The 25,485-nt window shown below is 46.4% G+C and overlaps 1 protein-coding gene across 2 annotated transcripts in view; it reads right to left on the minus strand.

Moving 5' to 3' along the window:
- LOC309557055 (glyoxylate/hydroxypyruvate reductase B-like) overlaps positions 1-25,256 on the minus strand; it is a 96,898-nt gene extending 71,642 nt beyond the window's left edge. The window contains exons 1-4 of one of the 2 annotated variants that reach the window (XM_082259660.1): positions 25,036-25,255; positions 20,941-21,332; positions 18,948-19,122; positions 2,190-2,365 (exon numbers count right to left, since the gene is read on the minus strand). In XM_082259660.1, the coding sequence (XP_082115786.1) occupies positions 2,190-2,365; positions 18,948-19,122; positions 20,941-21,325 (736 nt within the window). In that variant the 5' untranslated portion in view covers positions 21,326-21,332; positions 25,036-25,255. Of the gene's footprint in view, positions 1-2,189; positions 2,366-18,947; positions 19,123-20,940; positions 21,333-25,035 lie in introns of both variants that reach the window. The other variant, XM_082259661.1, reaches the window with a different exon arrangement.
- Positions 25,257-25,485: the final 229 nt, after the last annotated feature.

Consider the following 25,485-nt stretch of genomic DNA (forward strand, 5'->3'; position numbering starts at 1 on the left):
CAAGCTTGCCCTCACTTGACTCTATGGTCTTGGAGGACCGGAGCTACGGAAAATGTTGTTGCCTAGCAACCGGTTTAAAGGTTCTTTTTTTTTTTTTTCATTTTATATAATAATTTTTTTTTTTTTTTTCTATCTTTTAGTGTACTTGTGAGATCTGAGGACTTTTTGACCCCAGATCTCACAAAAAAGAGGTCCTGTCGTGCCTATTTCTATTACGAGGAATGTTTACATTCCTTTTCATAGAAATAAAAATGATCAATTTTTTTTTTTTTTTAAACGGTGTAAAAATAAAAAATAATAAATAAAATAAATAGTAAAAAAAAAAAAAAAAAAAATTAAAGCGCCCTGTCCCCGTGAGCTTGCGCGCAGAAGCGAACGCATACAGAAACCCCGCCCACATATGTAAACGGTGTTCAAACCACACATGTGAGGTATCGCCGCGATCGTTAGAGCAAGGGGAATAATTTGAGCCCTAGACCTCCTCTGTAACTCAAAGATGGCAACCTGTAGAAATTTTTAAATTGTCGCCTATGGGGATTTTTAAGTACCAAAGTTTGTCGCCATTCCGTGAGCGTGCGCAATTTTGAAACATGACATGTTGGGTATCTATTTACTCGGCGTAACATTATCTTTCACATTATGGAAAAAAATTGGGCTAACTTTACTGGTTTCTTATTTTTTAATTAAAAAAAGTGAATTTTTTCCAAAAAAAATTGCGTTTGGAAGACCGCTGCGCAAATACGGTGTGATAAAAAATATTGCAATAATCTCCATTTTAATCTCTAGGGTCTCTGCTAAAAAAAAATATATAATGTTTGGGGGTTCTAAGCAGTTTTCTAGCAAAACAACTGATTTTAGCTTGTAAACACCAAATGTCAAAAATAGGCCTAGGCAAGTGGCTAGGATGCATGATGGTGCGCCTTGGATGTTGGGCCCCTCTAGGCTGTGAAAAAGTCTCACACATGTGGTATTGCCATACTCAGGAGGAGTGGCAGAATGTATTTTGGGGTGTCATTTTTGCTGTGTACATGCTATGTGTTAGGAATATCCTATAAATTGACAACTTTGTGTAAAATAAAAAAGTTTATTTTTTTCCCACATTTTCCAAAAACCTGTGGAAAAAAATGATATGTTCAAACGACCCATAATGCCTCATAGAATATACGTTGGAGTGTTTGCTTTCCAAAATGGGGTCATTTTGTGGACTTTTCCATTGTATTGGTGCTCTAGGGCCTTGAAAAGTGTGATAGGTAGTAAGAAAGTTTTATGTGTATTTATGCTCCTAAAACGCCTGAAGGTGCTTCTTGGACGTGGAGTCTCTTTTTGTGGCCAGGCTGTGTAAAAGTCTCACACTTTGAGTGTGGTATCGCCATACTCGGAAGGAGTAGCAGAATGTATTTTTGGGTGTAATTTTTGCTGTGTACATGCTATGTGTTAGAAATAGCTTATAAATTGACAACTTTGTGGGGAAAAAAAAGAAAAAAAAATTTTTTTCTTCATTTTCCCAAGAATTGTGGGAAAAAATTACAACTTCAAAAAACCCACCATGCCTCTTACTAAATACCTTGGACTGTCTACTTTACAAAAAGGGGTCATTTGGGCGGTATTTGTACTGTCCTGACATTTCAGGGCCTCAAGAAAGGAGATAGGCCGTCAGTACATCTGGTGTGATCAATTTTCAGTAATTGGTACCATAGCTTCTAGACTCAATAACTTTCACACAGACTAAATAATATACACTAATTTGGGTTAATTTTACCAGAGACATGTAGCAGTATACATTTTGGCCCAAATGTATGAAGAAAAATTATTTTTTTGCAAAATTTTATAATTGAAACTAAAAAAAAGTGTTTTTTTTTCAAAATTTTTGCTCTTTTTTTGCATATATCACGAAAAAAAAAAAAACCCCAGTTGTGATCAAATACCACCAAAAGAAAGCTCTATTTGTGTGAAAAAAATGATAAAAATTTTGTTTGGTTACAGTGTAGCATGACTGAGCAATTGTCATTCAAAGTGTGAGAGTGCTGAAAGCTGAAAGTTGGTCTGGGCAGGAAGGGTGTCTAACTGCTCTGTATGGAAGTGGTTAAGAAACATAGAAAAAAATCATATTGTTATACAATACAATGAAAAACATTATGTTTATGTAGTTTCTACCACACAAAGACCAGGACTAGCAGACTTATACAAACCTCTGCTGACATTAATCAATGTTGCTGAAGGCTTCATTAGTTTCAATTCTCTTTTCCCAATCAGTTTTTCTGTCTGTGGAGTTAGGTTAACAACCAGCATTACATAATCTGATTGCTGAAGCAAATCTGCCAGCTTTTCACAGTATGTGGCCCCAACTGACTTTTCCTCTTCCAGTCTGCAAGAAATGTTCACATGATTAAAATAATAAAATAATATTTATTGTGAGAGGTGAGGCTTTCTGCTTCAACAGTGGGGGGTTGCCCATACAACTCGATGATCTTGCTATGCATCACTGAAGCAGAGAGAATGTTGGTGCTGGATGGGTAGGATATCTTGGGAAATCTACCAGACCGACATTTGATGAAAAAAATAAGCATATTGCAAAAATATATCACAAACTGTTTTTTGTATGCATTACTACTTTATGCTAGATTCACACTGGTGCAGGTGGTTGCGGATGAGGGACAGCATGTAAACTGCACCTGTTCCCTCATCCACCCACTGATAAACTGCGCTGCTCCTTTGTAGATGTGTGGGTTGCTATTTATTCTTAATGGCAACACACCTATCTGAAACCGTAGCGCATTTTGGGTTGTGGGAAACCGTTCTATGACTGTGTTTAAAAAAAGGTGCAGGAACCTCTTTACTGCATTAAAAACAGGCATAGGAGCCCAGAGCCGCTTACGTGTGAACCTAGTCTTACATTTGCCAAAATGAACTTATCTTCAGTAACTAAATGAGAGTAGTATTCATTTTTGTATTTTTTTTAAATAAATACAGTAGATTACTGTCAAGCAGTGCAACATTCCCTAGTACCTTTTTCCCCTGTGTGTAAACCCAAACAAGTGAGGCTACACTCACAGGGGCATAAAACCGTTTGCAGCATTCAGAGGTGAATAAATCTACCGATTCTTGCTGGCGGCCACTGCTTTTCCATCATATGAATTTAACCTTACATACCATCCCTGCTCACCGCCACTGGCTCCAGGTCCACAGCGCTGCTTCCTCAAATTTCCAAAAAAGTGCACCAGAGACAGTGCAGGATCCAGATGCTGTCAAGCAGGAGCTGGAGGCAGGAGCATGAGAGTGGCGTGTAGCCTAGAGCTATAGGCTTCTATGGACGTATAGAGCCATTCTGAAGTGCACATGCAACAATAGCTCCATGGGTCCCTGTAAGGAGCATATAACGGAATTTTTGTAAAATCTTACCTGTAAAATTCCTTTCTCCGAGTCCTCCGACAGTCGCCGCCTCTTCATATTCGTCACTAATGGGGTTAATGACCTTTGCTCCGTAGGAGTAGCTAGGCAACAGAATATATTAATATCAAAGCTTTTAGCATATCCCACCCCCAGGGGGTGGTCCCCTCAGTCCATACCTCCCTGCTTCCTGCATTTCCAACTCAGTTTCAGTAGCATAGCAGTAGAGTATATAAACAAACCCCAAAAGAGGGGCGGGGGTGGCGACTGTCGGAGGACTCAGAGAAAGGAATTTTACAGGTAAGATTTTACAAAAATTCAGTTTTCTCTTACGTCCTCCGACAGTCGCCGCCTCTTCATATTCGACACTAATGGGGACGTCCCATAGCAGTGTAGACATGAGGGGTGGGAAAAAAGCAGCCGCGCCTAAAGCAACGCAGTACCCACATCAGAGAAAGGAACCTTACCAAGGTAAGAGAACCAACTGGGCAACAGGAAAACGTGCTCAACAGGAGCAACAACCCAGGAAAGAACAAGTAACCTAGGGGTAAAAACACCCCAAGAGCCCAAACAAGGGGCCCTAAGGCACCGCCGCACTAAGAACTTTACGGCCAAAGGAAGCATCTGCCGATGCCTGAACATCCACTTTGTAAAATTTTGAGAAGGTGTGAACGGACGACCAAGTCGCCGCCTTACACACCTGGGCCACAGAAGCCTGATGACGATAGGCCCAAGACGTACTCAGAGACCTGGTAGAGTGCGCCTTCACAGGAAAAAGGAGGAACCTTCCCCTTCAAAGCATAGGCTTGCACAATCGTCTGTCTGATCCATTTGGCGATGGTCGCAGCCGACGCCGCCATGCCCTTCCGAGGTCCCTCAGGAAGGACAAAGAGAGAATCCGACTTGCGAAAGGATTTTGTCGATGACAGGTAAACCCTGATCGCCCTAACAACATCCAAGGAGTGCAAAGCCACCTCCTTCGGATGCTTAGGCTTCGCGCAAAGCGAAGGCAGAACAATATCCTCATTAAGGTGAAACTCCGAGATCCTCTTCGGAAGAAAAGACGGGTTAGGTCGCAAGACCACCTTATCCAAGTGAATCACCAAATACGGAGATTTGCAGGACAAGGCCGCCAGCTCCGACACCCTGCGAGCCAAAGTGATCGCCACCAAGAAGGCAACCTTCTTGGACAACAGAGACAACGAGATCTCCCTGATATTTTCAAAAGGAGCACGTTGCAACACGGATAGAACAAGGTTCAAATCCCATGGAGGCAAAGGCTCCCTCCTAGGAGGGACCAAATGTCGCACCCCTTGAACAAAGGTGCTAACCAAAGAGTTAGACGCCACAGGGCGCTGAAAGAGAACGGCCAGCGCAGAAATCTGACCCTTAATCGTGGCCAACGCCAAACGCTGGTCCACGCCCGTTTGAAGGAAAGCCAACACTCTCGACACACCAGGCAAAATACGCAAAATACGCCTTCCAAGTACGGTAGTAAATCTTCCCCGAAGAGGCCTTCCTAGCCTTGATCAAAGTGGGAATGACCTCAGGGGAATGACCCCTATCCTTCAGGACCTGGCTTTCAACAGCCAGGCCGTTAAAGCCAGCGACTGTAAAGCAGGATGGAATATCGGTCCTTGAGACAGGAGATCTTCTCGAAGTGGCAGACGCCACGGAGCGTCGACCGCCAGATTCACGAGGTCTGCGTACCAAGACCGGCGAGGCCAGTCTGGTGCCACCAGAATCACCGTTTTCGGTTCCGAGGCCAACCTGCGAAGGAGCCTGGACAGCAGCTGAATCGGGGGAAAGGCATACATCAGGCGATACTGATGCCAGGGCGCCACTAACGCGTCCGAGGCGTCTGCCCGAGGGTCACGCGTCCTTGCCACGAACCTTTCCACCTTGTTGTTTAGACAAGACGCGAACAGGTCCACATCTGGGGACCCCCACTTCGCGCACAACATTTGGAAGACATCCGGGTGAAGGGACCATTCTCCCTGGTCCAGGGTCTGGCGGCTCAGATAATCCGCCTGCCAGTTCTCCACCCCCGGAATGTGAACTGCAGATAGCGCCGGGACGTGCGTCTCGGCCCAAGACAGAATGTCGGCTACTTCCCGAGCCGCCCGGGCACTCCTGGTGCCCCCTTGGTGGTTGGTGTAGGCCACCGCTGTGGCATTGTCCGTCTGTACCCGAACTGGACGGCCCTGAAGCCTGTCCGTCCAACGCAGAAGACAGAGATTTATCGCTCGCAATTCCAGAATGTTGATCGGAAGGGAGGATTCTTCTTCCGACCAAGTTCCCTGGGCGGACAGAACGCCCAGAACACCACCCCAGCCCGACAGGCTGGCATCCGTGGTGATCACCGTCCACGACAAAGGACTTGCCCCCCGACACCGCCGGGGACTGGAGCCACCACAAAAGACCCCTGCGGGTGAGATGGCTCAACGACAGCCGCAGATCCAGAGATTGCGGACACCCGTCCCACTTGGCCAGGACCTCCGCCTGAAGCTCCCTTGTGTGAATCTGGGCGAAGGGAATCGCCTCGAAGGCCGAAACCATCAACCCCAGACACCTCATACACGTCCGGAGGGACGAGCACTGATTGTCCCTGAGGGACCTGACTTCGCACTGAAGTGTCCGAAGCTTGTCTTCCGGCAGGAAGACCTTTGCTTGAACAGAGTCCAGAATCATCCCCAGGTAGGGAAGACGAACCGACGGACACAACGTCGATTTTGGAAAATTTATCGTCCAGCCGAATTCCTGTAGAGTCTGCATCGTGATGGACAGGTCGTTCACCAGGCCCTGACTGGTCGCGGACCGAATCAGGATATCGTCCAGATACCCCAGGACAGAAATGCCCTGGGCCCTCAGCAAGGCCAGAACCGGCGCAAGCACCTTGGTGAAAACCCGCGGAGCCGAGGCGAGACCAAAGGGCAACGCCACGAATTGATAATGATCCTCCGCAATGGCAAATCGAAGGTACCTCTGGTGACCCTCGAAAATGGGAATGTGAAGGTATGCATCCTTCAAGTCGATGGAGGCCATGAATTCCCCCGGAACCAGGGCAGCCACCACTGATCACAGGGATTCCATGCGGAACTTGCGAACCCGCACAAAGCGGTTCAGAGCTTTCAAGTCCAGAATCGGACGTACCTTGCCCTCCTTTCTGGGCACAGTGAACAGATTGGAATAGAACCCCCGAAATCTGTCCCGATGAGGCACCGGAACCACCACTCCCTGGGCCCGCAGGTCCCGCACCGCCAGGTGCAGATCCTGCAAGCGCTCCGGAGTCAGCTGAAGGTTTGAGGGGAAAAATCTGCCCGCCGGCCGAGAGAGAAACTCGATCTTGTATCCAGATCGAACGATTTCCTGAACCCACCTGTCCTGAACGCGGTCCAGCCAGGGTTGAAGAAAACCGAGCAAACGTCCCCCCACCCCAGAAACGGGTGAGGGCGCCCCTTCAGGCTGCATTGTTATGGGCAGCGGATCCGGACTGGCCGGACTTCTGCTTACCCGCCCACTGCTTCTTTTGGGAGCCTTGGCCTTTGAAGGGCTTGCCCTTATAGTGCGACCGAAAGGCACGAAAGGACCCCTGAGAGGGCCTAAACGAAGCATTCTTCTTACCACGAACAAACTTATTCTTGTGAGATTGGGGCAAGAGAGTGCTCTTACCCCCAGAAATACCCTTTATCAGAGTATCCAAAGATTCGCCAAAAAGGCGAGATCCCGCGTAGGGCAAATTAGCCAAAGTCTTGCGAGAAGATTGGTCAACCGACCAACATTTCAGCCATATCAGGCGACGGTTCAAGACCGCCACACTAGAAAGACGCGCAGCCAAAGGGACTAATGCCCCATACACACGTGCAGATTATCTGCAGACTTTTGTCTGCAGACTTACCAAAACCATATAATATGAGGTCAAACCTAAACACTTTCAATTTGTATGCAATCCGGCAGGCCCTTGCACTACATAGAAAAGGTAAGTCTGCAGACAAAAGTCTGCAGATAATCTGCACGTGTGTATGGGGCATTAATCCAAGTCCGCATCACACAAATACATGACACCCTGATGAATCTGATCCACCATAGTCAAAGTTGTCGGCGGGGCAGAGTCAGCCACCAGAGTGCGCTTGAGCACCTGCGTCCAATTCGCAATAGCCTGGGCTGCCATAATGGAAGCAAAAATAGGCTTCAGCATAGAGCCAGCAACCGTATAGGCATGACGGGCCAGAGACTCCAATCTCCTGTCCGTCGGGTCCCGGAACACCGGGGTATCCTCAGCAGGGATCGCAGTCAATTTATTCAAAATCGCCACCGCGTGATCCACCTGAGGCGGCACACACCAACGCTCATCAGTAGCTGGTGTAAAGGGATAACGCAGTTTGAACCTACTTTAAATTGCGCCATTGCTCATCAACCGCGCGCTGAAATTCCGTAGAGCAAGGAAAAACCTGCGATGTTTTGCGTTTCCTCTGTGTCCCATAAGAGGACATCAAAGCAGGAGGACATGGTTCATCCTGCAAATGCAGCGTTTGCTTGATAGAAGCAACTAACTCATCCATGAGTGCAAGCTCTTCAGACGAGCCAGGGGGAGAATTATCTACCCCTTCCACCTCAGCCTCCCCGTCAGACCCCACAAGGTCTAGGGATGAGTGAGACCCTGAGAAGGGCACTCCAGCCATAGCAGCCCCATCGCCCTCTGAATCAGAGGAAATAGACACCCTGGGCCGTTTAGTGGATCGATCAGCCACCAGCATCTGCACCTGAGCAGCTAAGTTTGCCACAATAGTGGCCAGATCAGCCCCCTCGGGGGAAGCAGCAGCCCCTTGGCCCCCCACCAAGGTGGGAGGAAACTTGCAATCCTGAGAATCCATGCCCCAGCAAAATAAGTAATAAAGGGTACTGCCCCTTTAAGATCGCGGCGAGCGTAGCCCACCGCACCCACTGAATACACTGACCCCCACAGGGACAAGAAACTGGGAAAGGAATACAGGAAAGAAGGAAATATAAAAACCTGGAGAGATCACACAGGCTGCTGCACCAATCGCTGTCCCAGGGCAAAAGGAAGTGATGCAAGACTGACCGCCCCTATGAAGCCTATGCAAGGCTACACAAACATGGCCGCTCGGCTGAGGAATCCCTGGGCAAATAGAACATGGCGCTGACATCTGGCCTGATCGATCACCACTCAAAATGGCTGCGTTTGGCGCCAAAAGCGCTGTGCAGTACCTCACAGGACCTGCCACCATAATTTTGCCCCAAAAAAATGGCGGATCGCCGCACAGCATGCCTAAAATCTGACTGCTTCATATGACACCCAGCAGAGCGGGAGAGCCCCCCCCTTCACAGCCCACACACAGGCAGCAAGTCCACACAGGAACTGACAGGGAGCACAGCAGCCACACAGACAGGCAGGGTCACACTGTCCCAGACTGACACCCAAATAGACAGGTCCCCACATAGAGTTACACTTACCAGTCCGGATGGCGTGGGGAGCCTGCTCCAGCGACCAAACCGCTGCACAGAGGACAGGGAGTGTCGCAAGCATGACGCAGCGGAACTGCGGTGCGAAACCGCAATGGCGTCCAGTGAGGTAGCCACCTCACCGATAGCATCCCTGCAGCGAACAGGGATGGGTCGTTCAATGTGCCAGGGCAAAACCTAAGCTGAACGCTCGATGGCAGGCTGGGAAGCCCCTGGCCCTGAGCCCTGGGATCCAGGGTGGCCAGACTGAGACCCAGCTCCGCACGATCATCTTCATCAGAAGAAGCTAACTAACGCTGAAAACAAACAGCTAAGTAAAAGAAAGAGAAAAAAACTTCAAACAAAATCAAAAAGAGAAAAGAAGCTGAGACTAAGAGCCACAGAACAGGAACAGCCTGCATACTCCTGAGCTAAGCATTAGAAACTGAGTTGGAAATGCAGGAAGCAGGGAGGTATGGACTGAGGGGACCACCCCCTGGGGGTGGGATATGCTAAAAGCTTTGATATTAATATATTCTGTTGCCTAGCTACTCCTACGGAGCAAAGGTCATTAACCCCATTAGTGACGAATACGAAGAGGCGGCGACTGTCGGAGGACGTAAGAGAAAGTGCAGTTTTTTATAAAACACATGGAATTGCTCATGCAAACCGTTACACTCTTGTAGCTTTTATGAATTCATTAACTTGCAATCTATCATTACATTTAAATTTAATAGTATTCTGATATTTTAGAGCAGTGTTTTTAACTTTCCTGGCTAACTCTGTTTAGAGCTGAACACTGGGCAAACAACTAAAAACATAGATAAACTACATATAAAAGAGCCATTATTCACATATTTTGGAAATGTCTGGTAACATCTACTTATTATTAGACAGCAATCTTCCAATTGTTCACACATATTCTGGGGATAAGTTTTCCCTTGTCATCAGGATTGGCTATCCTATCCTTAGGGTATATTAACAGTACCGATAGAATTTAGAGGTATAGTCACTCATATCCTATTAAAGCGGAGTTCCACCCAAAAGTGGAACTTCCGCTTTAAGGCCTCCTGACATGCTACATTTGGCATGTCATTTTTTTTTTGGGGGGGGTACGCAGATTTAACAGATACCCGCTCCCACTTCCGTTCGGGCCACTTAGGCAGCTTGAGCAGAAGTTCTCCTCTCCCCCTCCCTGCAATCTTCTGGGACACGGCACAGGCCCCAGAAGATTGCCAGTCCACTCAGGACACACAGCGCAACTCGCACATGCACAGTGGGCATCCGGCTGTGAAGCCCCAAGCGGTCACAGTCAGGTGCCCACACTAGTGATGCCGTCGCTGCGGGGAGAAGAGTGAGAGAACCGAGGATCCCACTGGCCGCATCGCTGCATTGTGAGTGTATGTTTATTAAAAGTCTGCAGCTAAATTTTTTGCTGCTGCTGACTTTTAATAAACACCAAAAACGGGTGGAACTCCGCTTTAAGCGCAAGGTTAGCACTAGTACGCAACTGGAAAGACCAGAAAGCTCCTTTAATCCGTGAAGTGATAGAGACAACTCACGCGCACGCCATATAGGAGATACTATTTGCCTCCTCTCAGGGTAACTATAATACAGCTAACTCTAGGTGGAAATTGTGGATAGATTGGTATAAAACATTCACTAACGATTGAAGTTCACATTTCTGTTTTGAAAGCATAACATAAATTCATTGACTGTGCTATACTGTCCTGTGTTTCTATTGTTCGGTTATACTTTGTTTTTTCTTTTTTGTGTTTATTTCATACCCGAACTTTAAATTCTCAGTTTATATAGTTGGACATATGCAGAGTCGTCAGGTGTGCCCAGAAATGGTCTCATATGATATAGAGGTTACTGAATACTAAATCTAAATACACATTCCCATGTATACCATCTATGTATAATATAGGTCATCTCAAATGTCCTTTTTTCATTTTGTAATGCTCATACCTTAATACAGAAATATTAAAATGAAAAGAGCAATTTTTCCTGCCTTGCATTTTTGGCCATTCAATCCTGAGATTTACCCAGCATCCTTGCTTGCAAAGGGAGGGACGAAGTAAATGCTCCTGCGCTTGAGAGTTGCTAGCAGTTGGTTACGTGGAGGAATAATGGTGTTCCTAACTCCCCTTGTCTAGCCTCTGTTTCGGGTGTACTTCCACTCTAAACAGGCCAGGGAACCCATATTAACTCTAAAAGACAATAAAAGTACAGGGGGCGTACCAGCCTAGCGCATTACCTTTGCAAAAATGCATTTAACCACTTAAGGACCGAGCCCATTTCTGGCACATGTTGTTCACAAGTTAAAATTTGTATTTTTTGCTAGAAAACTACTCTAGAGAATAAAATGGCGGTCATTGCAATATTTTTTGTCATCCGGTATTTGCGCAGCCATTTTTTTTTTGTGAACAAATTACATTTCACTGCATTTAAAAAAACTAAACAGTAAAGTTAGCCCATTTTTTTTGTATACTGAGAAAGATGATGTCACGTCGAGTAAATAAATACCAAACATGTTATGGTTTAAAATTGCACACACCCGCGGAATGGCAACAAACTACGGTCAATAAAAATCTCCATAGGCGACGCTTTAAAAATTTTTAACAGTTACCAGTTTAGAGAGTTAGAGAGTAGCTTTCGCTCTGGCGATCGCGGCGATACCTCACATGTGTGGTTTGAACAGCGATTTCATTTGCGGGCGCAACTTCTGTATTACGTTTTCTTTTGTGCGCAAGCTCACGGCGACTAAAAAATTTTTTACATTTTTTTCCTGTTTATTTTAATTATTTTTTTAATTTTAGCACAGGTTTTATTTTTAAAAAAAATCTGATCACTTTTACTGCTGTCACAAGCAATGTAAACATCCCTTGTGACAGCAATAGGCAGTAACAGGTACTCTTTATGGAGGGATCGGGAGTCTAAAAGACCCCTCCACTACACTTCAATGTATTCAAAATGCCGAAAACTGCATTTTTGAATACAGTCACTTTTTAAATTTGGCGCCTTTAGCAGCCGAGTAAACCGGATGTGATGTCATGGACGCCGCCTCCGGGTTACGTCATCGGAGACCCGATCCAATCCGCATCCAGCTTTGATCGGGACTCCAACCAGCCGGCGGACGCGCCGGCTGGTTGCTCAGGTCTCCCGGTGGGACGGGAGACCCGGGCAGAGCTGCGGAAGGCAGCGGGAGGGGGGGTGTCCCCTCCCGCTCGCTGGGGTAACGATCGAGCGGCTCCCGAGCCGCATCAGTCGTTACCGCCTGAAAGCTGACGGTCGGCTCTAAAATATGGTACTGGGATGATGCCTGTAGCTGCAGGCATCACCCCGGTAAAACCACTTAAATGCAGCCTACGAAGACCTACATCGGTTTGCGTTAAGTGGTTAAAAAAGAAAAAGAAATCTGTGTACATCATACTCACAAACAAATTACTTGTTCAAGCATGATAAAAAATATATATACCGTATATACTCGATTATCAGCCTTTTTAGCATGTTTTTTCATGCTGAAAAAGCCCCCGTCGGCTTATACTCGAGTTGAATCATGGTCTCACTTACCTTTTCCCGGGCAGTGCGCATGTGCCGCCGCTGCTCGGGAAAGCCAATACACGTTTAGCTATTCCCGGGCAGACGGCGCATGCGCAGTGACGTGTTGGCGCCGGGCGGCGCCAGTATTAAATGTAAGGCAGAAAGGTAAGTGAGACTCCTCAGCAACACTGCAGGTAAAAGGTAATGGAGACTCCTGTACCATGCATGCAGCACTGCATCTCCTGTGCCATGCCTGTACCATCTGTGCCATGCCTGTACCATCTCCTGTGCCATGCCTGAACCATGCCCACAGTCCTGCATCTCTTGTACCATGTCTGCAGCCCGTTTTGGGTCTCGTGGTGGTCCAGTTGGGTCAAGTAGCTGCTGCATCTCCCACCCTAGGCTTATACTCGAGTCAATAAGTTTTCTCAGTTTTTTTGTGGTAAAATTAGGTGCTTCGGCTTAGCTTATACTCGAGTATATACGATACATACACACGGTGAGATATATATATATATATATATATATATATCAGGGCTCAAAATTTAAAGTCCTGAGCTACTAGCCAGGCCTTAAGGGTTACTCGCCACCAGTTGCCCCACCCAACTCCTACCCTGCCCCGCCCCTAATTCCGCCCCTAAACACGCCCTCATAAATTATCTCATAAAATTATACTGTTAAATGTTTTTGCATTAATGCAGAAGTTACAAAAATAAATATTAATAACAACGTTTTCAGTGCCCATCAGTGCAGCCTAATCAGTGCCCATCAAGGGTCTGGAACCCCCAAATCACCATCCTAGTATCCCCCCCCCCCCCCCAAATTTCACCTCCTAGAACAAATCCTACCCGTCAAATCCTCCCCCCATCAAAAAATTTTCCCCCTAGCACAAAAAACCCCCATTATTCCTACTGGCACAACCCCCCCCCCCCATACCCCTTTTTAACAGCCCCAAGACTTCCTGTTCTGGCACAAATCCATCCCCCCACCCCATTCCAATAATCTCTATAAGGGCGATCCCCAAATCCCCACTCCTGGCACAAATCCTCACCCCCCCCAGCACGAATCACTCCTCCTAGCACCCCCCCCAATTCCCCTGCTAGAAGAAATCTTATATTGTCACCTCTTAAATTCCCCATCCCAGCACAACCCCGCTCCCCCCCCCCATATCGATCCCACTTAGAAGTAATCATCTTCTCCCCACCCCTCCTAGTACAAATACTTTTTGGGGGATTGTCCCTGGGGGGGGGGGGGGTTGGAATAAGAGAATTTGTAGCATGAGGGGTGGGGAGAAGATGATTACTTCTAGGTGGGATCAATATGGGAGGGGGGGTTGTGCTAAGAGGGGGGGGGGCTGTGCTGAGATGGGGGGGTTGTGCTAGGAGGGGGGGCTGTGCTGAGATGGGGGGATTGTGCTGAGATGGGGAGTTGTGCTAGGAGGGGGGGGATTTTGCTGAGATGGGGGGGGGGCTGTGCTGAGATGAGGGGGTTTTGCTAGGAGGGGGGGATTGTGCTGAGATAGGGGGGTTGTGCTAGGAGGGGAGGGACTGTGCTGAGATAGGGGGGTTGTGCTAGGAGAGGAGGGACTGTGCTGAGATGGGGGGATTGTGCTAGGAGGGGGGGGGGCTGTGCTGAAATGGGGGGATTGTGCTGAGATGGGGGGTTGTGCTAGGAGGGGGAGGGACTGTGCTGAGATGGGGGGGTTGTGCTAGGAGGGGGGGATTGTGCTGAGATAAGGGGGTTTTGCTAGGAGGGGGGATTGTGCTGAGATGGGGGGGTTGTGCTAGGAGGGGGGGGGTTGTGCTAGGAGGGGGGAATTGTGCTGAGATGGGGGGGGTTGTGCTAGGAGGGGGGATTGTGCTGAGATGGGGGGGGGGGTTGTGCTAGGAGGGGGGAATTGTGCTGAGATGGGGGGGTTGTGCTAGGAGGGGGGATTGTGCTGAGATGGGGGGGGTTGTGCTAGGAGGGGGGATTGTGCTGAGATGGGGGGTTGTGCTAGGAGGGAGGGGGGGATTGTGCTGAGATGGGAATTTTGGAGGTGACAGGATAAGATGTGTACCCCAGTGTAGTTCTCCCTTTCCTCCAGCATGTCACAGACCTCTGATACAGCGCGGCACATCGCTCTGTGATCCTCCTCTTCATATGTCAGAGCGGAGAAGCCTATTCCTATTCCTAAAGCTTTGCACGGACAGCTGGCGGGAGAGATGCGGCTGCAGAAGGGGAAGAAGATTGCGGTTCAGGAATGACACTGGATGTCAGATGGGACTATACAGAGTTTGTTACCCGCCCCCTTTCCACATTGCTTGCTTTGACTCAGAGGACAGGGGATAACAAACTCTGTATAGTCCGGATCTGACATCCAGTGTCCTTCCTGAGCCGCAATCTTCTTCCCCTGCTGCAGCCGCATCTCTCACGCCAGCTGTCCGTGCAAAGGTTTAGGAATGAATTGTCTTCTCCTCCGCTCCACCTCCACTCTGACTCTTTAAGGGGAGAAGTCCCGATCTGACAGCAGTGTGTGAAGCCCGGCGAGAAGAGAGAGAGAGAGCGCATCCCGCTCTCTCCTGTCACAGAAACACTCCTGGCAGCGCCCCTCCACCTCCCATGACACAGACGCCCAGAGCAGCCATCCTTCCATCCATCCCACCCTCCCTTGTACCGGCTCTGGGTGAGATGATCAGCTTGAACCCCTCCATCAGTCCTGCTGGCCGGATAATGTCGGAGCGGCGGATCATCCCGCTCAGCTTTAATTGTAGTTGCCGGGCGCTCGCCGACATACACAGTCCCGCCTCCTAGCCCGGCTTCTTTGATAGACAGAACACGTCCTGGTTGGCCAGGTGTTCTGTCTATCAAAGAAGCCGGGCTAGGAGACGGAACTGTGTATGTCGGCGAGCTCCCGGCCATTACAATTAAAGCTGAGCGGGATGATCCGCCGCTGACATTATCCAATCCTTCGGCGGCTTTCCTCTCCTCTCTTCCCCTGACAGTAGCTCGCCCTACATAATTTTCCACTCGCAAAATGCGAGTGGAAAATTTGAGGGCTGTGTATATATTATATATATATATGCGTGTGTGTGTGTGTGTGTGTGTGTAAAACAGTCCACAAAAAATCCATGCAGCATATTCTACTTTTTGGAGGCAGTAGTGGGATGTAGTTCTCCAAATGCAAATGCTCTGAGGAAGAGGGGGGTCACCCTCGAAACGTGTCAGCTGCATTTGGAGAACTACATCCCACTACTGCCTCCAAAAAGTAGAATATGCTGCATGGACTTTTGGTGGACTGTTTTACACACACATTATATATATCTTTTTTTATTTTTTTTATCATGCTTCAACAAGTAATTTGTTTGCAAGTATGATGTACACATATTTCTTTTTTAAATCAATTCTTGCAAAGGTAATGCTCTAGGCTGGTGCGCCCTCTGAAATTGTATGGTTTTTTAGAGTTGCAAAGGGAGGGACCTGTTATTTCTCTGTTGCAGTTACACTTTCACTACAGAACGCCTTCCCACTTCCACCCAATTGTCCACTGGACAATGCAAAGAGAAGTCGCTCAAATCTTTGCTCTCTCTTCCCACTAGCATGCTCCCTGCACTGCAGCACACCTGACTGCCTCCTTGAACTGCTTTTCCCTCCCCATCTCTGAGCTCTGCTGTACAGAAGACTGTAGAATAGACTGCAAGAGGCAGATACCAAGTCAGGTGCAGGTTCCTCTAATGCTTGCAGTAAACATAAAAATGAATGCTGTATTAATTACTGAGCTGATCTGGTTTTATTTTTTATTTTTTAGTTTAATATAGCTCTTCCTGAAGTTCAGCTATCAATCTATTTTAAACAAGTATAAATCAGAGCAGAACTTCTAGGGAAATTCAATCCTAAAGCCATGAGCTGCATACTGTATATCTGCATGGCTATCATTCTAAGAACCACAGCTTGCTAATGCCTGCCAGATGCACCAACAATCACTGTGTGTGTTATTTGGCAGCAGTTACTCCTACAGGCGTCTATGGAAATTGCCTGGCACTCGGCATGGTGCACTCAGCTGAGGGATCTGTTCTCTTTGCTAACACTAATAATTATCAGGAACCGTTTCTGTTCTTATATTCCTGGTTAACTCAGTGACATATTATTGCTGTTTGGTTTATCGAATTCTCAGCATCTTCCTCAGTTAATTAATGATCAGTGTGACTAATGATTACCAGAGGTTGTACTTGACCACAATGTCAGTGCCGAGAAAAGTCAAGGCATATTGGACCCAGTATAAAAACTGTAGGGAAATTGATATCCTGATAGGCAGGTAATAAAAAGGGTCTGTGTTACCTAAGTTAGGTGTCTTTTATACAAGATACCAACATTTATTTTATCCAACAGTGTACTTCAAAGTATTAACAGCATTAATTTGACTTTTTTTTTACCCCAGATGTAAACATTCGTAGCTGTAATGACCCCAAATAATATCAAATTGTGGTCATGTTTTTTTTCACCTGGCTCAGTTGGTTTTTAAATTGAATTTTGTTGCGCCAGGTGATGCTTGCAGGGCCATCCGTGGCTCAAATTTTGTCTGATTCAGCAGGAATCGACTGAATTTCCAGCAATCTATGGTGAGTTTAGCCAGCACATTTTAGGGGCGTTCTGAAACGCATACTCTCCTGGCAGTTTAGGATGGCAAAAGACTATCACATCTGCCCACAAATAATGAGTCAGCGGATCAAAGCACTCTGCAGCACTGGCACCCACTACTGTTTCTCATGCAACAGACAGAAACAGCTTTCACCCGATTATACTTCTCTCTTCCCATTGACAAGTAGGAGGGATTGTGCCCTTTGCGTGGAGCTTTTCTAACAAAAATCTATATCTGTGACAACACTTTTACGCTAGAAGATACCCACTAGATAGGGGACTGAATGAGGCCTTTTTGTCACACTAAAGCTGGCCATACATGAATTAAAATTGAGCTGGTTCAGCAGGAACGGGTCAAATCAACTGATCAACTACTCCCAAAGGGGACTGTTGGTATATTTTCGCTCGATCAGCTAAATCGGCTGCTGCAATAATCAGTGTATTCTGGCAAATGAGGAATCCCAACCTAAAGCCCCGTACACACGTACCGATCGGCCGTCTTTTGTCCAGGGCTGTCGTGTCTGTTGAAAACTGCAAAAGACTGCACACGACTTTTGTCGGCCAACAACAGCAGACTGCAGAAGTGATGTCATGTGATGGTTAACTTTCCTTGCCTTTTTTTCTTTTCTGAGCATGCCCAGTCTTGCAAATCTGCTGTCTGTCGGCCGAAATCTGTACTGACTGGCGAACAATCGGCCGTTCTGGTGTTGGCCAACAAAAGTTTTAATGCCTGCACGACAGATTCTGTTCGGCCGAAAATGCGCTGTCGGCTGTCGGAAGCATCATACTAACAAGCCTACAATTCGGCCGATCGGTCGTCGGCCGAATATTTACGGCCGACAATCGGTAAGTGTGCACGGAACTTAAGGCCATTGAAGGTGCAAATTACTTTCTTGTAACCATGGATTGCAAGAAAGAAGTTTGCAGGATTGCCCTTTCAACACAAACAGCGTTGACAGAGGAATCCCTCCTGCCAAAACAGTGATTACTGCTATGGCAGCCGCTAGCGATAATCGCAAGTGAATGGGGCAGGCTGGTTCTACCCAAGTTCATTGATCGATCAACTTGGTACATTCAGCCTACCCACACGGTTCGAATCTTGGCCGGTTCCTGCTTACCCATCAGAAAGTCGAACCATCTATGGTCGGCCTACATTATAAGACAGAATAATAAACATTGTCATCATTCTTACGATTTTCATCTTAGGGTGGTAGGAGACATCAAGTTAAAATAAGTAAGGATAATCAAAGCCTTAAATATTACCTTCCGGAAAACTCCTAACAGAGACAAGCAGCAGTGTCATAGCCAAATCAGCTATAGCATTGGTCACAGCATTTGGTGTGTTGGCAACTTTCACTCCATTGCTGGATATCATCTTTAGGTTTAAATGATCCACTCCTGCTCCCGCACTTTTGGTCACCCAAAACCTGGCCATACATAGATGAAAATTTAGCTGGTTCAACAGCAACCGGCCGAATTTTGATCCATGTATGGCCGTTCCTGTTCAAGAGAAGTTGATCGAATGATCAACTCCTCCCAAACAGGACTGTTGGTATATCTTCACTTAATCAGCCTATCGGCTGCAGCTTTGATCAGTGTATTCTGGCAAAGGAGGAGTCCTGCTGCCAGAATACACTAGTGCAGCGTGGGGGGGGGGGGGGCTGGGGAATTCCCCCATACTCTTTGAATGTGTGGATGGGGGATTATAGGTTTGTTGTTTTTGGAAAAAAAAAGGATCCATCTGTGGCCAGCTTTAGCCTGTATGTTGATTATGGTTTAGTGGCACGCAGATAGTTATAGAAAAGCCTACAGGGCTATATATTAAATATGATAAAGAATATGTTGCAAAGCCAGCAGGTCAAACCAAATCAATACATTTCTTCTACAAAAACAATGATAAAAAGAGCCTTTGAAAAGTATTTAAACCTTCCTACCTTTGATGTCTGTTATGATACAGAATCTTCATTTCAAATGCCTTTGCTCTTTGTGCAATTTTATATCCAATCTTTCCCATTCCGACAATGCCGAGAGTGTTCCCCGTTATATCCCCTCTAGATACCCAGTTAGCATGGAAATGACCAGTGTCTGGAGACATTGCAATTTTGTGACCTGTTCAAAGGAAGATATTTTTTTTTTAAACATGTACTGTACTGTGCTGTGCAGCTTACTTATCTAACTGGACTGGCTTTAAAAGGGAGACATAAGTGCTAATTGAAACTGAAGTTTAAGTTACTTATATTTTGTCTTCCTGGGGGGCTGTGGAGGCGGCTGACTCAGTCTGCCAGCGGCTTTCTGAGATGCTGAGCCAGCTGCCATTCCAGGTATCTGGATGGAGTTCGGATTTTTCCAGAGCGTGGACTGGCTGAGTGACATCAGCCAACAGCAGGCTTTAGCCCGCTATTAGCTGAAACATGGGGCACAGGAGTGCAGTAAGAATCGAACAATTATCGGTGAAGTCAATATTCACTTTTTTGAAGTACCGGCTACAAACTGGCCAATATGACCGCTATTGCTTCAAGTGGTTGTAACGGAGTGATGCCTGCAGCTAAAGGCATCACCCCGTTACTGTTTTTAGAGTAGACAGTCAGTTTTCTTGTAACAACAACAAATGCGACTAAGCAGCGGATGCCCCCCTCCCCCTCCTGGAGGCTTCTGCCGCTCCGTCTGGGCCTCCCGTCCCGCCGGGAGGCCCAAACGACCAGCTGGCACATACCCCAACGGAGTGATGCCTGCAGCTAAAGGCATCACCCCGTTACTGTTTTTAGAGTAGACAGTCAGTTTTCTTGTAACAACAACAAATGCGACTAAGCAGCGGATGCCCCCCTCCCCCTCCTGGAGGCTTCTGCCGCTCCGTCTGGGCCTCCCGTCCCGCCGGGAGGCCCAAACGACCAGCTGGCACATACCCCAGCTGGCCGAAGACCCACACATAGACGGAATTGGCTCGGTCCGGGTCTACGATTGTAGTAAACTGGAAGTGATGTCATGACATCACTTCCAGTTACTGGAGCCTTAAAGGTGACAGATATAAAAAAAAAAAAAAAAGAAAAAAAAGAGAGAGAGAGAGTATTCAGAATGGCTAAACTTGGCGTTTTGAATGCTTTTAAGTGCAGAGGAGGAGATTGGGGTCTTATAGACCCAAGATCCCTCCCAAAAAGAGTACCGGTCACTGCCTATTACTGTCACAAAGGATGTTTAGCAATAAAAGTGATTAAAAAAAAAATGTTTTTTAAAAGACCAGTGTAAAAATGTAAAAAAACTTTAAATTTGCAGAATATCGGCACCCAATATTGTCCCTAAAGGGTGGGTGGAAAATCGGTATCGGCCCTAACAAAACGATATTGGTTGCTCCCAAGAACGAAGTGCACTCATGTGATCCAGAGAAGAAGTATAGCCAAAATAGCTTTGGCCATACTTCTCCTTTAATATGGCTCCTCCTTTTGTTTTCCTATACATCATAAAACCATACATGTGCTAACCTAAGTCAGGCCATAGACAGTGCAAATTACTTTCTTCCAACAATGGATTGCAGGAAAGAAGTTTGCATGATTCCCCCTTTAACACAGACAGCGCTGACAGAGGAATCCCTCCTGCTGAGCAATTGCCTGCTCCGACCTATCCGGGAGAAGAGTGATTATTGCTAGCGGCTATAGCAGCTGTTAGCGATAATTGCAAGTGAATGCAGAGGGCTGGATGTATCCAAGTTGATCGATGGATCAACTTGGTACATTCAGCCTACCCACACACAGCTCAAGTCTCGGCCGGTTCCCGCCGAACCGGCAGAGAGTTGAGCCATCTATGGCCAGCCTTACATTATAAGACAGAGTAATATAATAATAAACATTGTCATCATTCTTACGATTTTCATCTTAGGGTGGTAGGAGACATCAAGTTAACATAAGTAAGGATAATCAAAGCCTTAAATATTACCTTCCAGAAAACTCCTAGCAGACACAAGCAGCAGTGTCATAGCCAAGTCAGCTGTAGCATTGGTCACGGCATTTGGTGTGTTGGCAACTTTCACTCCATAGCTGGATATCATCTTTATGTTTAAATGATCCACTCCTGCTCCCGCACTTGCAATCACTTTCAATCCGGGAAGGCATTCTAGAAGTTCTCTGTCAACATCTGGCTTGTTTGCCCAATTAAAGATGCACACTATCTTATCTGCTACCTGTTCTTTCTTCTCCTTTAACTCTTTCATAGTGATCAAAGTAAATCGCTCTTCCAAGTAGTCCACATGCTCCTCCATAACGCCAAAGGATCCTCCTATCTCCTGCACCAGTACACAAGGCAGGTCCTTACCTGTCTCCATCTTGTAACTGAAACAAATAGATGAACAAGGTAGAAATTACTAAGTATATCTCTCATTTATCTACAGTAAACTATGCTCTAGATTACATGTGGCAAACAAAAGGCCCATGTGCAGAATCTGGCCCCCCCATGCCATTTTATGTGGCCCTCATACCTCTACTGCAGCTGTGGCACCATGTCTTGGCAGTCATCAGCAGAGAGAAGAACCAAGCTCATCCTACAGATCCTGCATCTCTCTGTGCAACCACAGCACCACCCCGTCTTTACCTCCCCAGGTCTCAGCATTCAGTAGACTCTGGCATCTGACTCCAGTCCTCCTCCAGACCCTGCACTTTCTGCTTCCAAGCTCTGTCCCAGCATCTTCCCAACTGCAGTGTAAGGTAAGGGGGTTGTACTGTGATGTAAGGGAGGGTGGGGGACTCTTGATGGTGGGGGGGGGGGGGCTCTTTACATCTGATTTAGGAGGGAGGGGTGCTCTGGACATCTGCTTATAAATATAATGAAAATAACAAAATTCTAGACCAGTTGAAAAGGAGAGTTGCACACCACTGGAATCATCTACAAGATTTTTTATTGGAGACTGCTCAGACAGAACACCATGGCAGAACTATATTCTGTCAGAGCAGTCTCCAATAAAATGTCTTAAGCCTCATACACATGCAACGATTGTTGGCCGTGAATTTTCGGCCAACGTCCAATCGGCGATTGTCGGCTTGTTAGTATGATGCTTCCGACAACCGACTGCGACTTTTTGGCCGAACAAAATCTGGTGTGCATGCTATAAAATTTTTGTTGGCCGTCACCAGAACGGCCGATTGTTCTTCAGTCAGTACAGATTTCGGCCGACAAAAGCCAGATGAGCAAGACTGGGCATGCTCAGAAAAGAAAAAACACACGGAAAGTAAACCATCACATGACATCACTTCTGAAGTTGGTTTTTGTTGGCCGAGAAAATTTGTGTGCAGTCTAGAGCACATTCCAACCAACACAATAACACTGGACAAAAGACGGCCGATCGGTCGGCCAACAATCGTTGCGTGTGTACGAGGCTTTATGGATGATACCAGCAGTGTGTCACCCTCCTTTTCAGACTTGCATCATCATCTGCTACAGGAGCGTGAGGGGCTCTGTGCCGGCCTGCACCTGCCCTTCACATTGGGTCTTAAGTTATTACTAAAACCAGTAATAATCAAATGCAGAAGCAATTATTTAATATGATAAAGTGTCGATACATTTACAGCTGCAAGAAAAAGTATGTGAACCCTTTGTAATGATATGGATTTCTGCACTGGTACCCCCAAAAGTGTCAAAAATTTCAGTTAGGGGTCCAAACTGTCTGCCGCAATCCTGCTAAAAATCGCTAATCGCCGCCTTTACTAGTAAAAAATTAATAAAAATTACATAAATCTTTCTCATAGTTTATAGACATGATAACTTTACCCAAACCAATCAATATACACGTATTGAGATATTTTTTTTACCAAAAATATGTAGCAGAATACAAATTGGCCTAAAATGATGAAAAATTTAGATTTTTTAACCACTTGCCGACCGGTCACGTTGCCCGTACTGCGGCAAAGTGGCTCGATTCCGTCCAGCGACGTAGACCTACGTCGCTGGACTCCTCCCCCTGTAGGCGGCGCTCCCGCTGTTTTCAGTCACAGCGGGAGTCGGGCCAGGGGAGGAGCGGCGGCGATCGCCGCTGCTCTTCCCTGATCGTCAGGGAATCGAGTTTGGAGATCCGCCCACTTGTGTAAACAGAGCGGGCGGATCTCCTAAGTGACAGGGAGTGACAGATCGGAGTGTTCAGCATAGCTGAACATGCGATCTGTCCCTGTGTCACTCAGTCACCTCCCCCCACACATGTCAGTAAGCACCAGGCATACATTAACCCCTCCCTCTCCAATAAAATTAACCCCTTCCCTGCCAGTGTCATTTTTCAGTAACAGTGCATATTTATAGCACTGATTACTATAGAAATGTCACTGGTACCCCCAAAAGTGTCAAAAATGTCAGTCAAGGGTCCGATCTGTCCGCCGCAATGTCGCAGTCCCGCAAAAAAAAAAAAAAAAAAACGCAGATCGCCGCCATTACACGTTAAAAAAAAAAAACACCAAAAATGACAGAAATCTTTCCCTTAGTTAGTAAACGCAATAACTTTTGCGCAAACCAATCAAAATACGCTTATTGTGATTTTTTTTTACCAAACATAGGTAGCATAAAACAAATTGGATTTTTACATTTTTTTGGGGGGGAATTTCATATAAAAAAAATGTTAAAAATATTGTTATTTTTTCAAAATAAACGCTTTTTTTTGTTTATAGCGCAAAAAGTAAAAAAATCGCACAGGTGGTCAAATACCCCCAAAAGAAAGCTCTGTTTGTGGGAAAAAAAGGACGTAAATTTTGTTTGGGTACGGCGTCGCACGACCGCGCAATTCTCAGTTAAAGTCGCACAGCGCCGAACTGCAAAAAGTGGCCTGGACGTAAGACAGCAAAATCCTCCGGTGGTAAAGTGGTTAATATTTTTTTTATTGGGAATGTTATATAGCAGAAAGGAAAAAATTTTTTTTTTTTTTTTTTTCAGAATTGTCGCTGTTTTTTTGTTAATAGCGCAAAAAATAAAAAAATCGCAGAGGTGATCAAATACCACCAAAACAAAGCTCTGTTTCTGGCAAAAAAAAGGGACATAAATTGTTTTGGGTACAGCGTCGCACGACCGCACAATTGTCAGTTAAAGTAACACAGTGCTGAATCGCAAAAGAATTAAGTGGGGTAAAACCTTTTGATCCAGAAGTAGTTAAACACAACATTTCATATATACATTCTATGCATACATATATTCTCTAGAGCAGGGATTCCCAAACTAAGGCCCTGTTGCAGAACTACACATCCCATGATGCATTGTAAAACTCTGACATTCACAGACATGACTAGGCATGAAGGGAATTGTAGTTCCTGAACAACTGGAGGGCCATAGTTTGGGAATCCCTGTTCTAGAGAAACTCACAAAATCCATTATGAAGCAGCTAGGACCCAGCAGAGATATACAGCTGACATACACCTAGGCGGGTATATCTGCTGCATAAAATTCTTATGGATTTATAAAAATAAAATCCCACCAAGTGTTTTGCAGAAAATACTGTACCTGCTTGTCTGGGAGCTGAGGGTGAATGTGCTGTCACTGCCTGTGATTGTACCAGGTCAGCACATTCCATGGATCCTGAGCATGACACAACACTGGGCTGACTCTGCCCACCAGCACACATCTGTACACACAGCACTCAGTGCCCGCCTTCACCTTGTCCTCATCTCACTTATACAACACAAAGTGCATTGCCCAGCCTGGCACAAAGGGGGTATATATATATAGCTTGTCCCCTCCTGATCTGCCCAATTTCAGAACACTGCATTATCTGTGACAAGCTCTAGTAGGGAAGACAGATCTGTTACCAGCTGTGTACATGAATGGCTTCTGTTCTCTCCAGGATAGTTTATGGAACCGGACACCGGGCAATGTCTATGCCTGGCCGCACTGAGCATGCGCACAGCCAGCCTTGCCTGTACAGTGATACCGCTGTGTCCTGGGGTTCGGCGGTTTACACATAGAACGATCTATACACATACACAGCTCTGCATGTGTTATCCTCCTACGTTCTACACTAGAGAGGTTTCAGCGCATATTTAGTTCAACGGTCCCAATGACACTGACCTGCTGCTAGTGAAGTCACAACCGCCTACTTTGCATTCTAATTCAGTGTTAGTGACTTAGAAAACATGAACCATGGCAGCCAGGAAACCGGCCTGGAGTGTTCGTCCCTCAAAGCAACTCCCATTCAAATCCGCTCCGCTCCGCGCCGCCGTACTCCTCCCACATTACATTGGCGCCCTGCTACTGGTTGTACAAGATAACGTCACTCCATAGGCTGCTGTGCTTCTCTAAGACTATATTGGCACCGCTATTGGTTGTACAGGGTAACGTCACGCCATAGGTTACTGTATTCCTCTCAGTCAGAATACATTAGCGCCTTGTTATTGGTTGTACAGGATAACGGCACTCCATAGGCTGCTGTGCTCCTCTCAGACTATATTAGAACCGCTATTGGTTGTACAGGGTAACGTTACTCCATAGGTTACCGTACTCCTCTCAGAATACATTAGC

This window comes from Pelophylax lessonae (assembly GCF_965119305.1).
Source record: "Pelophylax lessonae genome assembly, chromosome: 5".
NCBI classification, from domain to species: Eukaryota; Metazoa; Chordata; class Amphibia; order Anura; family Ranidae; genus Pelophylax; species Pelophylax lessonae.